The following is a 13124-nucleotide window of genomic DNA, read 5'->3' as shown; positions in this document are numbered from 1 at the left end:
GGTACAGGCTGGAAGGGCGCTGCAGCCATTTCCCTGGGGTGTGGTGCCTGCCCGAACCCAAAGCCAGCTGGACTCTGACTAAGGGGGGATTTCATTAAGCAAACAGCTGATTTTTTTATTTGAATTATTTTATTTACTACATTCAAACGTGTCCAGCGAGCAGCTTGGAGCAGCTCTCCGAGCTCACTCCAAACGCCATCTGTCTGCTGCCAGCAGTTCTTTCTGTCGCTTGGAAATCGCTGCTCTCCCCCCAGGAGGAGGTTACCATTCAACGCAAGGAGGAGAAATCCAAAGCAGGGGCCCAGAGGCCGGACCCAGAATGGGTCTGAATCCAGTAAGCATTCAATCCCCCGGATCTCTAGGGCTGTCCTTGGGTCTGGTTCTGCCCCAGGAGAAGGCAGGGCTGACAGATGGGGGAAAGGGGGAGGGGGGCAGGCACGAGGAAGCCTCCTGCCAGAGCTGCCCTTCCTCCAGCCTGGAAAATACCAACTGGGGCAACTCGCTGGAACCAAACAAGGACGATTTAGGGATGGGTGGGGGAGGGGCTATCCTTGTCAATCTGCTTGACTGGCCCCGCGAGCGATTAACCTTGTGCAGGTCGCAGGGCGGCAGGAAGGAGACGCGGGCTCCGGCCCGGGGGCAAGGGAGGGAGCCCGAGAAGGGCTGCGCGCCCCCCGCCCGAAGGAGCCCGGCTCTCCGCAGTCACTCGCTGAGATCCCCGCGGCACCAGCCCGGCGCTGCCCTGTCCCGGGCCGGCAGCTGCCTCCTTTGTGCGCTCCAAAGCCGGCTGCGTTACCCCTGCGGGGCCCCCCGTGCGTGCGCCCCGCAACTCGCCGCCAACTTTGCCGGGTGTGCGGGACTCCGGCGGCGCTGCGGGCGGGGGCAGGGGGGGCGCTGGCAGCGCCATGTGACGCCGGGGGGGCAGATCCGGGGCCGGCGCTGCCCCCGCCCCCCAGCCCGGCGCAGCGGGGAGGAACCAGCCCCCCTCCCCCGGAGCGGCGGCCGGGCGTCCCCGCAGGATTGGCGGGGCGCGCTACTCGCAGCGTTACGGTAGGAGCGGCTCGCCGGAGCAGACGCCAGGCGCTCTCCGCGGTGCTGACGGGCAGCGCCGGGTCCGGAGCCGCAGCTGAGCGCGGGGAGCGCGGATTGCAGCCGCGCCGAGCCCCGGCCATGGGCGCCGCGCCGGGGGCTCCCGCCCGCGGGCTCGCCGGCTGCCTGCTGCTGCTCGCCGCGCTGCTCCAGGGCCAGGCTCGAGGTAAGAGCTCGCTCCGCGCCCGCCCCCCAACTTCTCCGGGGGGCCCCGCTGTCCCCCCCGCCTCCGGCCGCCTGGGGTTCGCCCGGGTCCCCCGCAGCCCGGGCAGCCGGTCCCAGCCCCGGCTCTGCTGCCTGGCGCCCGCCGCTGGGCTCGGGGCTCCGCACGGCGCGGCCCGGCCGAGGCTGCGGATCCGCCCGAGCCCGAGGGGTCCCCCCGGGCCCGGCCGCTCCCGGCCTGCGCGGGCGGGTGCGCCAAACTTTGCCAAGTTGCGCTCTCCCGTCAACTCGGCTGCCGGCTCCCCGGGATCCTCCGCCCCGCGGAGCCCGCTGGCCAGGAGCAGCCGAGGCGCCCCCCGGGCAGCGGCCGATCCGGCGGTGGGGCAGCCGGGCCCCCTTGCCCGGACTAACCCCGCCAGGCGCTGCGAGGAGCGGGCTCGGGGTGGGGTCCGTGCCCCGGGCCGGGTGTCGCTCTGGGGCCCCTGGTCCTGCGGGCTGGGGGGTGCCGGGCCCGGCAGAAGTTCGGAGACTGGCGGGTTTGCGGGGTAGACACGGGAGCTCGCTCGCGGGTGGGGAGCGGGCTGGGGACTTCGGCTCCCGGCCGGGACGCAGCCGCGCCCGGCCCAGGGAGAGGCGTTCGGGGAACAATTCCGGCAGCCTCTGGGCGGCTCGCTCGGCCGCAGGGTGCGCAGGGTGTCGGGCACCGCAGCCCGCTGTTAGGGGCGCGGGGCTGGGCGTAGCTGATCCTTTTGCCTTCGGACGTCAGTTGCCGAGTGTCTGTAATTCCTACGCGGGGTCCCGCCTCGGCTGGGACCCCCCTGGCCCGAGCCGTGGGGGGATGAGGCTGGCCCGGCGCGCCTGCCCCCAACAGCCCCGCCGTTCCCTGCAGGTCCCGGCGCGGCTGCTCTAGCGCCCGCTCCGAATGAGTGGAGCTGCCCGTGTAAACGCGTGTGAGTCTGCTCTGCCTTTGGCCGCCCCGTTACCCCTCCCGGCACGGCGCGGACTGCTGGTAAAGCTCCTTTGTAGCGCTGCAAACAGGAGTAGCCTGTCCGGGCCGGGGGGGACACGGAGCTGGTTTACCCCGAGCCTCCTGCGATTGGGGTGAAACCGGATTCCGCACGAACCGCTTCGCTGAAGCGGGTGTTTCTGGCTGCGGGTCTCGCAGCACCGCCCGCCCTCTGCTGATAGCGGGGCTGCCAGACACCAATTCCCGCCGCCTTCGCCAGGAGCCCGCGCTTCGCCGCCTCCTTTCCTTAGGCTTCCTGTGATCTTCGCCGAACGACTTGTCCTGCTGCGCCCGTTGCCCGGCTCCGCGCTCCCCACAGCTCCGGGTGTGCCCTCAGCCCATGGGCAGCAGTGGGCGGGCGATGGGGCGAAAATCCTGCCCAGCTGCTGACCTAAGATGGTGGTTTGGCTCCCAGAGCCCCCCCACGTGCTGCTTCCCGGGGCTGACGCTCTAGGGCCGGTTTCTGTGGGCTGGCGGGTCGGCCCTGCCAGTAACATGGGAGAGCCACCAGGCAGTGGCTAATTGAGGGGAGGCCTGGCTCTGGTCTGGCCTGGCTCTTCCCAGTCTCTGGTATTAATACAATAACAAGCTCCCATGCTGGACATGATCAAAAGAGAAACCCCCACCAGAGCCGGTAATACACCTTCCCTGGTGCCTTTTCCTCCCTGGTGCCTTTTCCTCCCGGCTGCTTAGATGTTCAGTAGCTTTTTTTTCTTCTAACATCCATTTATACCCACTAGGGTTAGGGCACAGCCCAGGCCCCCTGGTGCTGCTGTGATGCCTTCGGTTGCCAGTAGTACTTCTGGGGCATCTGCCCCATCCTGCTGCAGTGGCCCCTGGCTCTGTGACCTCTGCACAGCCCAGGCCATCACAAACGTCACTGGGGGCATAACGCCTGGCATCCCAGTCGCCCCCCATCTCCGCTCCGCTCTTAGGCTCTGGCGCCTCTCCCGGGACGCCAGCAGAGGACGGACATGCGGAGCTATGGGGAAGGCAGAACCACAGACTGGTTACCAATCCCTCTGCTCTGCTCACTGCGGATCCTCCGAGCAGCTGGACGGTTCCCGAGTGTGAGCCCTGCCCGGGGCTCCTTGCCCAGGGATCCGCGCTGGGCCAGACATTGCCGGGGAGGCCAGAGTTACCGTTTTGGAGAGAGGGAGGAAGGCCGTATTACCTCGCCGTGGCACATGGTCATGTCTCTGGGTAGCTCGCCAAGGGAAACACTGTTAGCTCGCTGGGCCTGATCCGAAGCCCAGGGAACCAATCAGAGTCTCCCCACGGGGTCTGGCTCAGGCCCTTGTTCGGGTGGTGAGCTGCCCCTGTGTTCCCCACCACCCCCGCCTAGAGCGGAGGACCCCCGGGGCCGTGGGAGAACGCTGCTTCATGCTGGCTGCAAGGACTCTCCCAGGAGCCTGGGAAGGCCTCTTTCCCCTACCCTGCCTGCATCTCCAGAGGGCTGACTGGCCCCTTGGGTTTTCCTTAATTGCCACATTGTCTGACATGCCCTTAAATCTGCAGTGCTCCTGTAGTCTCATTGCTCTGGGTATTTCGGGATTGATTTCTCTGTGACTTGGAGCTTTGCTTCTCTCCTTGCTCGGGGACTGAGCTCGCAGCTCACATGAGTCAGAACACTTGTTAGTCTATAAAGCCTTGGCTCAATAATTCTCCCCAAATACTCCCCTATTAGGCTGATATTAGGCTGGCATTACTCAGAGTGCTCCAGTGCTTCCCTGCATGGAAATGCAGAGGCCATCTTGAAAACCATGTCAAGCTTCTGGCTGGTGCTTTAATTGCAAGCTACAGGCCAAGGAGCTGAGTGTCTCTGGCTCCTCACGCTCCAGCCCCCAATGGAACTGTGTCTTGGTGGGAGGAGGCCGGGCAGCCTAAGGGTAGCAGTGGGCCATCCTTGGGGAGCGAGGGTGACTGCCAGGTGAACCTCTTTGTTAACCAGAGGTTGCTGCGAGCTAGCCGGAGGAAAAGCAAACAGCAGCCGGCTTCCCTTGGGCGCTGGAGGTAGCGGGAACATGAGCTGCTAAGTGTCAAACTCTTTTTTTCCCCCTTCCAAACCTGGTGGTGCGTGTCCTGAACGCTCCCTGAAATGAAGATGCCTGGGAAAAAAACAGCCCACCTTAGCAGAGCTTGCCGTGTTTGCTCCGTCGCTGCTTTGCTGCGCTGGAGGCAGCCAGATGGCAATAGGAATGACACCCTGAGTGGGAGAGGGATGCTCTAAGCCAGCCATATGGCAGGGGCTGGGGGGAGTCCTCCGTGTCAGGCAGGAGGATTTCAGCCTGCAAGGCGGTTCTCGGAGCGCGTTGGATGGCAGGGGGCGGGAGGCTAGGCTTTCAGGCTGCATCGCTCGGCACTCCGAGGGCAGGGAAATTACAGTTCTCCAAATATATGCGGTTTAGCTGAGGCTGCGGGAGGCTGTAATTAAACTTGCTGAGGGTTGGATGAGCGTGTTTGCACCTCCCCTCTGGAGGAGGATTTGTATGTGCGTGATGGACCTTCCTCTGCATCATTGGCAGCCAGGAGGGGGGGCCTCAACCAACGGGGGCTGGGGGAACTTGGCCAATGGAACTGTGCTGAGGATCTGGTCCCGGGGCTGCTGGGGGCCCAGTTAATGGAGTTTGTACCGTGTGCTGTTCCCACTCCATGTGTGCTGTGAGCAGCTCCTCCGAAGAGTAGAAATGGGATATTTGGGTCCCGCTGGCTTCTTAGGGTGGTGACTGGTGCTGAGCTCCTGGCAGGAATGTGAGCTGCAATTTCTAACTACCACCTCGCTGACCTTTGGAGGCTGTTGTGTTTCCCAGAGACCCTGAGTGGCCGGGCAGGGAGCTGCCAGGGCCCCTTTGGCTTGGTGGGTAATTACTTGCAGAGAGCTAGCTGTTTTCGTAGTGCAGTACGTCTCTCCCCTCGGATTTATTGGTAGACGGGCTCCCTTGTCGCTTTCAGACTTGTTTGCGCTGTTCAGGGCCTTCCTGCCCCAGCAGAGCTCGCTGGCGGAGGGCAAGGCATGAGCAAACGTGGTTAATAGTGGAGATGCAAGGAGAAGCCGTATCTAGCTAGTTACATAAAGCACCATATGTTGTCGGCAGTAATTCAGCCTTGTAAGCAATGCAAAGACGTCGACATTGCTGGCTGGCTGGCAGATATGCAGCTGTTGCCCACAATGCTTTGCATGGTGCTGTTCTGGGGGAATGTCATCATCGCTGGAGTTCGCAGCCGGGGAGTGTTTGCTGGAGCTGGAAGGTTAATTGATTTCCCATCCATAGTTGTGTGCCTCAAATCTGCCTCCTAAAGCAGCTGCCGGGGTGGGGGGAGATGGGCTGAGTTTCAGAACAGTCTGAAGCACTTGGCTGGGTCAATATTGAAATGTTAGGCCTGTCCCAGTGTGTCTCTGGAGTGCCTCCATGGAAGTCAGTGTAGTTTCAAAGCTGGTTTAAGGCTCAGGGACCATAGGCCTAGGGCCCCAGCTCCTGGAGTCAGGTGATCAGCACAAGACCTCTGCTTCCTTTTTTAAATAAAAAGCTCTTGTGGTTGAGGAGAAAAGCTCAAAACCATGTCCTGCATGTAACCGACACAGCAACATCTGCCAGTGTCTGCAGAGAGCCTGAACCAATTGCTGTGAGAGGCGTCACCCACTCCATTCAGTTCAATGGGAGTTCATGCCATGACCTGCTGCTCTGGGGGGCTTCAGCAGCATTATCCCAGTGGCGGCCCAGCCCCCATCCATGCAGGTAAACCCCAGCAGGCAGGGTAAGTACTGGGGAGCGCTCTGGCTGCCACGTCTGGGCCCATGCTGCTGCACCAGCCACCACCCTGAAGGTTGGACTCTCCCTGCACATGCAGCCCTGCTAGCAGCCACTTGGCTCCCGCGTCCCGCACTGGGAGCCTGGCATGTGAGGGGCGAAGGGTGCTGCATGCTCTGGGCTGCGGAGGGGGTGGGGAGACCAGCACTGGCAGTGGCCTGGCAGCCCCCTTCTGACACTGGGCTCCCCGGCTTCGTGCTCTGCCCGGGCCCAGCTCGCCTACAGCCAGTGGCCACTGTCTGTGGGAGGCGGCCGGAGGGGAAACGGTTCTTCAATCCTTTCCTAGCCGAGAGGGAGGAGCTGCTGTGTGAGGTGCCAGCAAGGGACTGGGCCTCCCCCTGAGGGCAGAGATGCCACGTCCCCACTCCCCTGGGCTCAGCAGTGATGGGCAGTGGAGCATCTCTCCTTTGGAGCATGCCAGGCTGGTCCCTGGGGTCGGTCTAAGAGGATGGTGCTGCATGAGCTAGACTGGAACCATCCCCAAGCTAGAGTCAGCTCCCCACACCCTGAGGCTGGGAGCTGGGGAGAGGCCCTGCAGCTCCCTGCTCTGGCCGGGGCCCCTCTCATGCAGGGTGGCGAAGGAGGCAGGGCTGGGGGCACTGTGGTGCTCTGGCACTGGGGAGCTGGTCAGCACGACAGCAAGCTGGGAAAGGCCAGGCTGATGGTCCAGCCGTGCCCCACTTCCATGGCTCAGCACTTGGAACCGCACTCCCTGTAGCCGGTGCAGGGCCAGCGTGGCCGTGGGGTCCGGGCAGGCCGCAGCGAAGCTCTAGCCGTAATTGCAAGGCAGGAGGCTGCCTGCACGGTGCCTGCTGTGTCAGTGTAATGATTTTTAATGAGCAATTACCTTTAGTCATTCTCCTAATTTCTGAATATCAATAAAGTTAATTAAACTCTGCATGTGTGTTTCTTTTGAGCAGCAAGCAGATGAAAGGTAGGGAGGGCACACCGGCGAGAGGCGCCTCCAGCTCCAGGGCTGACAGCCTCTTCCCGAGCAGGAGGTGGGTGGGATTGGAGCGGAGATGGGCAGCCCTCCTGCCCCCCTCCCTGTGCTGCAGCCCTCGGGGGAGCTGAGCAGTGCTGAGTTTGTAATGAACGAGGCACCAGGGCTGAGCACTGGATCTGAGCGAGGGGCTCGTGCTGGGGACGGACCGCCCGCAAAGCGATGCGTCGCTTCACAGCAGCATGGCCGTGACTGGCTGCTGGGCCCCCCAGCCGTCTCCTTGCCTGGGCTGAGGTGGCACTAGGGTGGCACGTCAGGAGCAAAGCTGGGAGCTGGGGGACCTGAAGGCCCCTTGCACCTGGGCCTGCTGCTGTCAGGGCGCGGTTGTCGTGAGCCTGCAGTTCCTCGGCCATTAAGGAAAATGGAGCCCTGGTCACGGGCTGGTGGAGTTCGGGGGGGCCCCTCTGGTGCTCCCCAACCCTCCATGTGTGCGTTCTGCTCCACCTGCATAACACAGGGCGGCCTGCCGCTCCTCGGGGCTGGAGGGCCTGGCCCCCATCGGGCATCGTCTAGAGCCTGGGACACCTTGTAGCTCCCATGTGAGAGTGGGACACTGCCCAGAGAGCCCCCAGCCAAGGGAGGCACAGCCCAGACTAGGGCTGGGGAGGGCAGGCAGCAAGGGGGCAGCTGCATCCTTGTTAGGCTTCTTCTGACTTTCATTTCCAGGGACCTCAGGAGGCGAACTGGAGGGGGGGGGGCAATTGTCGTCTTTTGCCCAGTATCGCTGTGGGGAGCGGCTGATCCTGGGGTGCATGGGGCAGCCCTGGGGGCTGGCGTCTGGGGCTCGGGGTGGCCCTGAGGGGCAGCGTCTTGACTTGGGGCTGCTGCGCTCCCAGCTTGGCCTCACGGGCCTGTTGTGGGCTGTCCAGGGAAGGAACACTTGGCCCATGTGATGGGGAAGAGTCACCCCCATGGGATTGTCAGCACAGCAGGGCAAAGGCAGGGCCCCAGCTGGTAAATGACCTTGATCTCGACTGGAGTCCTTTCTCAGTGGTTCCATACACGTCAATTCCACATCCCCGCGGGGACCTCTGCCAGTCAGCCGGCGCCGCAGCGGCCTACTGGGAGGCCCCAGCATTCCCCGCATTGTTTAGGGCAGGGCCCAGGGGACGTGTTTAGGGCAGGGCCCGATCCTGCAGTTCAGGCTACATTTCCCGCCCCTCGCTGTGCGTCCCACCCGTGAGAAGACCTGTTGGTGGCCTTTGAACCTCGCGGGTTCTCTCGGCATCTACGGCTCTGCCCTGTGCCTGGCCAGGGGCTGGCGGTGCTGGGTGCAGGAAGGCAGGGACTGAGCAAGCTTCCCACGCCTCTGTCAGGGCATTCCCAGCCCTGACACCACCTTCCCCAGCCTGTGTCCTGGGGCCAGTCCAGACATGCAGGAGACAGGGGACCCTCTGGTGGCGGGGTATGTGTCATCTCCTGCGCTTCAGAACCTGGGGCCTGTGCATTCTTGGTGTTTAACCAGGCCCCTGACAAAGTGTCCTGCCTGCTGCAGTTGGAGCTTGCCGCACTCCTGCCAGAGCTGTGCCCTGGCCACACAACCCATGCACCTGGGAGCCCTGGGGCATGCTCCGCCAGGACTATGGGGCACGTTCCTGGGAGCGTGGGCCTGGGTGGCTTCCTCCCTCTGAGCTGGGCCCTGCCATGCCCACAGAGCCCTTCAGCCCCCGAAGTAATAACCCATGGGTGTGACAGCACCCCCTGCTGAGTGTGGAGCAGCCACCACCTGCCAGCCCCATTCCCCAAGCAGTGCATGTTCCGGGGGATGCCCAGAGGAAGCCAGGGCGCAAAGAGAGACAAACCCAAAGGACTGCAGCTTGTGGAAGGGTGGCCCCGGGGTGCCCTGGTGATGGCCCAGAGCTGACGGTAGCAACAGGCTCCTTACATCAGAATGGCCATTGGTGCCTGCTGGGTAATCCCAGAGGATTAGGGTGGATCAGCTCAGTTGGGAAGGGAGGGGCAGGGGGGAGGGGAAGGCTGGGCTAGCAGGGGGTTACAGGCTGGGATTGGGGGCACCGGTGGGGCTGGGTGAGGGAGCCCAGGGCTGGGCCTGCAGGGGGTTGCAGGCTGGGATTGGGGGCACCGGTGGGGCTGTGTGAGGGGGCAGCCCAGGGCTCGGCTAGCAGGGGGTTGTAGGCTGGGATTGGGGGCACCAGTGGGGCTGGGTGGGGGGGAGCCCAGGGCTAGGCTAGCAGGGGGTTACAGGCTGGGATTGGGGGCACCGGTGGGGCTGGGTAAGGGAGCCCAGGGCTCGGCTAGCAGGGGGTTGCAGGCTGGGATTGGGGGCACTGGTGGGGCTGGGTGAGGGGGAGCCCAGGGCTCGGCTAGCAGGGGGTTGCGGGCTGGGATTGGGGGCACCAGTGGGGCTGGGTGAGGGGGAGCCCAGGGCTCGGCTGCGGGTGGCTGTAAATCAGGAGCTTATGGGAAAGGAAGGGATAAGCTCAGCGCTGCAACCCCCTCCCCTCTGCGCTGTCCCTGAGGCACCTTTCCTGCCTCGGATTCTGCCCCAACAGAGGCTGCCACCTTCTGGGCATCCTGGAGCAGATGCCTTGGGCTCCAGCCAGGCTCCTCTCGGCCCCCCAGGGCGTGGGCGGGCGCAGACGGGGCCCAGTGGCCCTTTGAGGTGGTCAGGCCCGGCCCATGCTGTAGCCAGCAGGCACGGCGGTGCACAGCCGGCGGGTGGATGAGGAGGATCTCTGATCTGCGGCCTGGATCTGAGGCTGCTCGTGTGTCTGGGCCAGTGCGGGCAGCTCGAGCCCGGCCTTGCTGTTCTCTGGCCCGCGGGGACCCTGCGCTTCTGAAGGAATCGCGTCTAACCTGGGGGCAGCCGCCGGTGAAACGTGACCCTGGCGAGGGAGGTGGCGGCAGCAATTACGCAGCTGGTGCAGTCAGTTCAGAGCCGGCCAAGGCTGGTGGCAGCCCCTCCCTGCCGTGCAGGGGGCCGTGCAGGGCAGCCCCGGGCCTTGGGAGGCTGGGGGCTAGGAGGAATCCCCCTCGCACAGCAGAGGATTTGCCATCCCCGCTTTGCGCCCTGCCAGCCCCTGCAAAAGGCACCTTGCGCCTGGCACAGCCCTCCCTGAAGCCCGAGGGGCAGCTCGCCGAGCCGCCTTCAGACCTGCTGGCCCTGCCACGGTTCCTGGAGAGCCCTGGGAGCAGAGCCCACCCAGGGAGTGTGGGGCCGGTGCCTCCCAGGTGCCTCCCTTCTCTGGCTCAGGGGTACCGGCTCAGGGGTACCGGCACTGACATGCGAAAAGGGTAGAGCCCAGCTGGCCTCTCCCGCCGGTCGGCAAAAGCCAGCTCTGAGCCGGGAGCCCCGCTGGCCCTGGCCGGAGCCGCTGTGGACTCAGAGCAGCGCCTGCTCTGTGCCGTTACGGGGAGGGGCACAGGGTCCCAGTGATGGGGAGGCCTGGGCAGGCCCGTCCCTGAGGGCGAGATGTGGCAGGGTGCGGCACTGGGGGGCATCCTGCCCAGCGAGCGGGGCTGTCTGTGCAGCAGGAGCTGGAAATGGTGGTGCTCATGTCCGGGAGGAGCTGGGGAAGCCGGGGCATCCGGAGAGGAGCCCTGGCAACATCTGGCTCAGCAATGAGTTGAATATGTGTTCGTCCTGCGTCTCGGAGGAGTGTGTCGCTGGGCTGCTGCGGTGCCAGCACAGGGGTTACGTGGGGACGGCTCTGGAGAGACGGTGCTTGGCCGGGGGGCGGGGCGGGGCGGGTGAAGGACTGGACTTGCTGGGAGAGGTGCACAATTAACCTGTGAAACTCTCTGCCACAGGCCGGGACTGCAAGTGCCAGGATACAAGGATTAGGTACACAGGCAGGGTGGCCAACCCCAATCCGGCAGCTGGAGTTGCGAAGGAGGGTCCCAGGAGAGGGTGTTGCACAGCAAGGCAGGTGCATTATGGGGACAGGCCTTCCCCACTGGAGGGGCGACCCCAGTCTGGATAGCGTCGTTCTGTAGATTGCAGCTGGCCCCAGAGCAGGCTCCCTGGGCAGCGTGGGCTCGGAGCACTTGTGCCCGTGGGACTAGTGAGCTAGGGGGCTGGCCGTGGCAGGGGGCCCAGTGTGGAGGTCGCCGTTCTAGGCGTTGGTTACTGTGGGGCTTCCCGCCCAAAGCGCTGCAGGGAAAGCTTGGTGAGCCAAGCCAGGCTGGGCCTACGGGGATTCGTCAGCACCGCTGGCCCCGGGGCACGGTCTGGGCCTGCGCCCCGGGTGTCGGGCTCTCCCGCGGAGATGCAGGCAGTGGGCACATGAACTCCCCCTCGGTGCCTGGTTCCAAAAGCCCCTAAGGGGGCGAGACGAGGCACCGGGCCCAGGCCCCGGCGGCCAGCGAAGAGCTAGGCCAGGAGGCAAGCTGGCAGCCTGGGCGTTAATAGATGGGGGAAAAGTTCCCTCTCCTGGAGCCAGGAGAAGAGGATAATTTAGCCTCCAATCAATTCTTTAAATGCACACAATTGAAAGATTGCCTTTGAAAGCTGCCTACAAACAGTGTGATAATGGATTCCTCTGGAGTAATTGGCAGCCGACGCGTAAACTTACCACACGAGAGGCCCTGGGCAGCCTTCAGTGCTGAGCTTGTGAAGTAAAAGCAATGAAGCGAAGCTGGGCGAGCGCTGAGCAGTGGCCCCGGCCCTGGCAGGCTGAGCAAACCGGGCAAGGGAGCCACTGTGGGTGCCTAAAGCACCCCCGGCAATGAGCTGTGGAGACGCACGCCAGCCCGGCTCTGGGGCCGCCTGCTTTGAGTCACTCAAAGGCACTGGCCCCCGGCAGCTCCCCAGCTCGGCCCGGGGTAAACAGCAGCTGGCTCTGGCTCGTGGCCTCTGTGCTTGCAGCCATGACTGATGCTGCTCGTGAGCTGCCCTCCGTCCAGCACCTCTGCGGAGATCTCAAAGCCCTTTCAACTCTGGACACAGCAGCCCTCCGCCACCCAGTTCCTTCAGATGGGAGCGAATTGCAAGGCTCCTGCAGGTTGTCCCTGCCTGCTTCTCCTCCACTGGCGCCCGCCCCCCACTGGGGCGAGTTATTGGGGGTTAAATAGGAAGATAGGTTGGAGCCCATGTGGGAGCGACACATGGGCGTGGGAGGGGCTGTTGTCGCCCGGGTCAGGATGAAGGGGGAGATGCGATGAGCCCTCTGAGTGGGGGACGCAGTGGGAAGTTGTCCAGTTGAGCAGTAAATTGCATAGGTGCTTGAGGCAAAATTCTTAGGTGGTCTAAACCCTACTGCTCAGCAGTGGGGATGGACTGGGGGCGTGGCAGCCCCAGGCGGGCTCCATGTTTCCCCTCAACCTGCTCTTTGCTTCCTGCGCCCCAGCCCTTGCCTCTGTGGGCGGAGACCCGCGTGGCTCTCCCTGCTGACCGGGGCAGTTTCCTGCCTTCACTGTATTTCCCAGCACCCTTTGTCCTGCCTGCTTTCATCTTGGAGATGGGCAGCAGGTGTAATCGCTGCTCTTCCGGTGAAGCCTGCTTTGTTCTGAAGGTAAAAGTACCAAAGAGACAATATATTACAACAGTGAAAGAACCTCCCCACATACTAATAACCTTACCGGAGATCCCCCCACCCCTAACATGGAGCCATCCGTTCAAATCCCCTCCCAAGGGTCGCTTGTGGGGGTTACAAGTTCATCGCAGCTTCAGCTCAGAACTAGCTCACTCATCACATGTTTAGTCCACCCTTTAGACAGGTCAGGGGTCTCTGGGCTGGATTTTCCAGGCGCAGGTAATTAGTTGATAATGGGTTTTTCACCCCGGGGGTAGCTTGAAAAGGGAGGATTGTAAGTGGGAAATCGACTTCAGAGGCATTGTTCCCAAAAGCCCTTTGAAGTTCCTAATCCAACCAGAGATTGCATTAGCCAGTCTCCTAGAACAGGTACATCTAGCCAGCCCCACAATAACAGCCACAATTGCATTGTTAATACAACGGTCCCCTCAGATGCTGCGCTCGATTGAATTAAATTCCTTCGGACATGCAGGATATTGTCAGTCTGTCCCTGGAGGCATGGCGAGGCTCCTTCCGTTGCCTCTGAAACCCCCAGCCCCGACTAACGAGAGCAGGCCCAA

General features: G+C 63.3%; 1 protein-coding gene across 2 annotated transcripts in view; it reads left to right on the top strand.

Moving 5' to 3' along the window:
• Positions 1-1024: 1024 nt before the first annotated feature.
• Positions 1025-13124, top strand: part of SEZ6 (seizure related 6 homolog) — a 57852-nt gene continuing 45752 nt past the window's right edge. For both annotated transcript variants that reach the window (XM_034752755.1, XM_034752754.1), the window contains exon 1: positions 1025-1255. In XM_034752755.1, the coding sequence (XP_034608646.1) occupies positions 1171-1255 (85 nt within the window). In that variant the 5' untranslated portion in view covers positions 1025-1170. The remainder of the gene's footprint in view (positions 1256-13124) is intronic.

Source organism: Trachemys scripta, chromosome 18, assembly GCF_013100865.1.
Source record: "Trachemys scripta elegans isolate TJP31775 chromosome 18, CAS_Tse_1.0, whole genome shotgun sequence".
Classification (NCBI taxonomy): domain Eukaryota; kingdom Metazoa; phylum Chordata; order Testudines; family Emydidae; genus Trachemys; species Trachemys scripta.
Note: the sequence above shows the minus strand (reverse complement) of the source record. Positions and strands in the feature narration are given on the sequence as shown.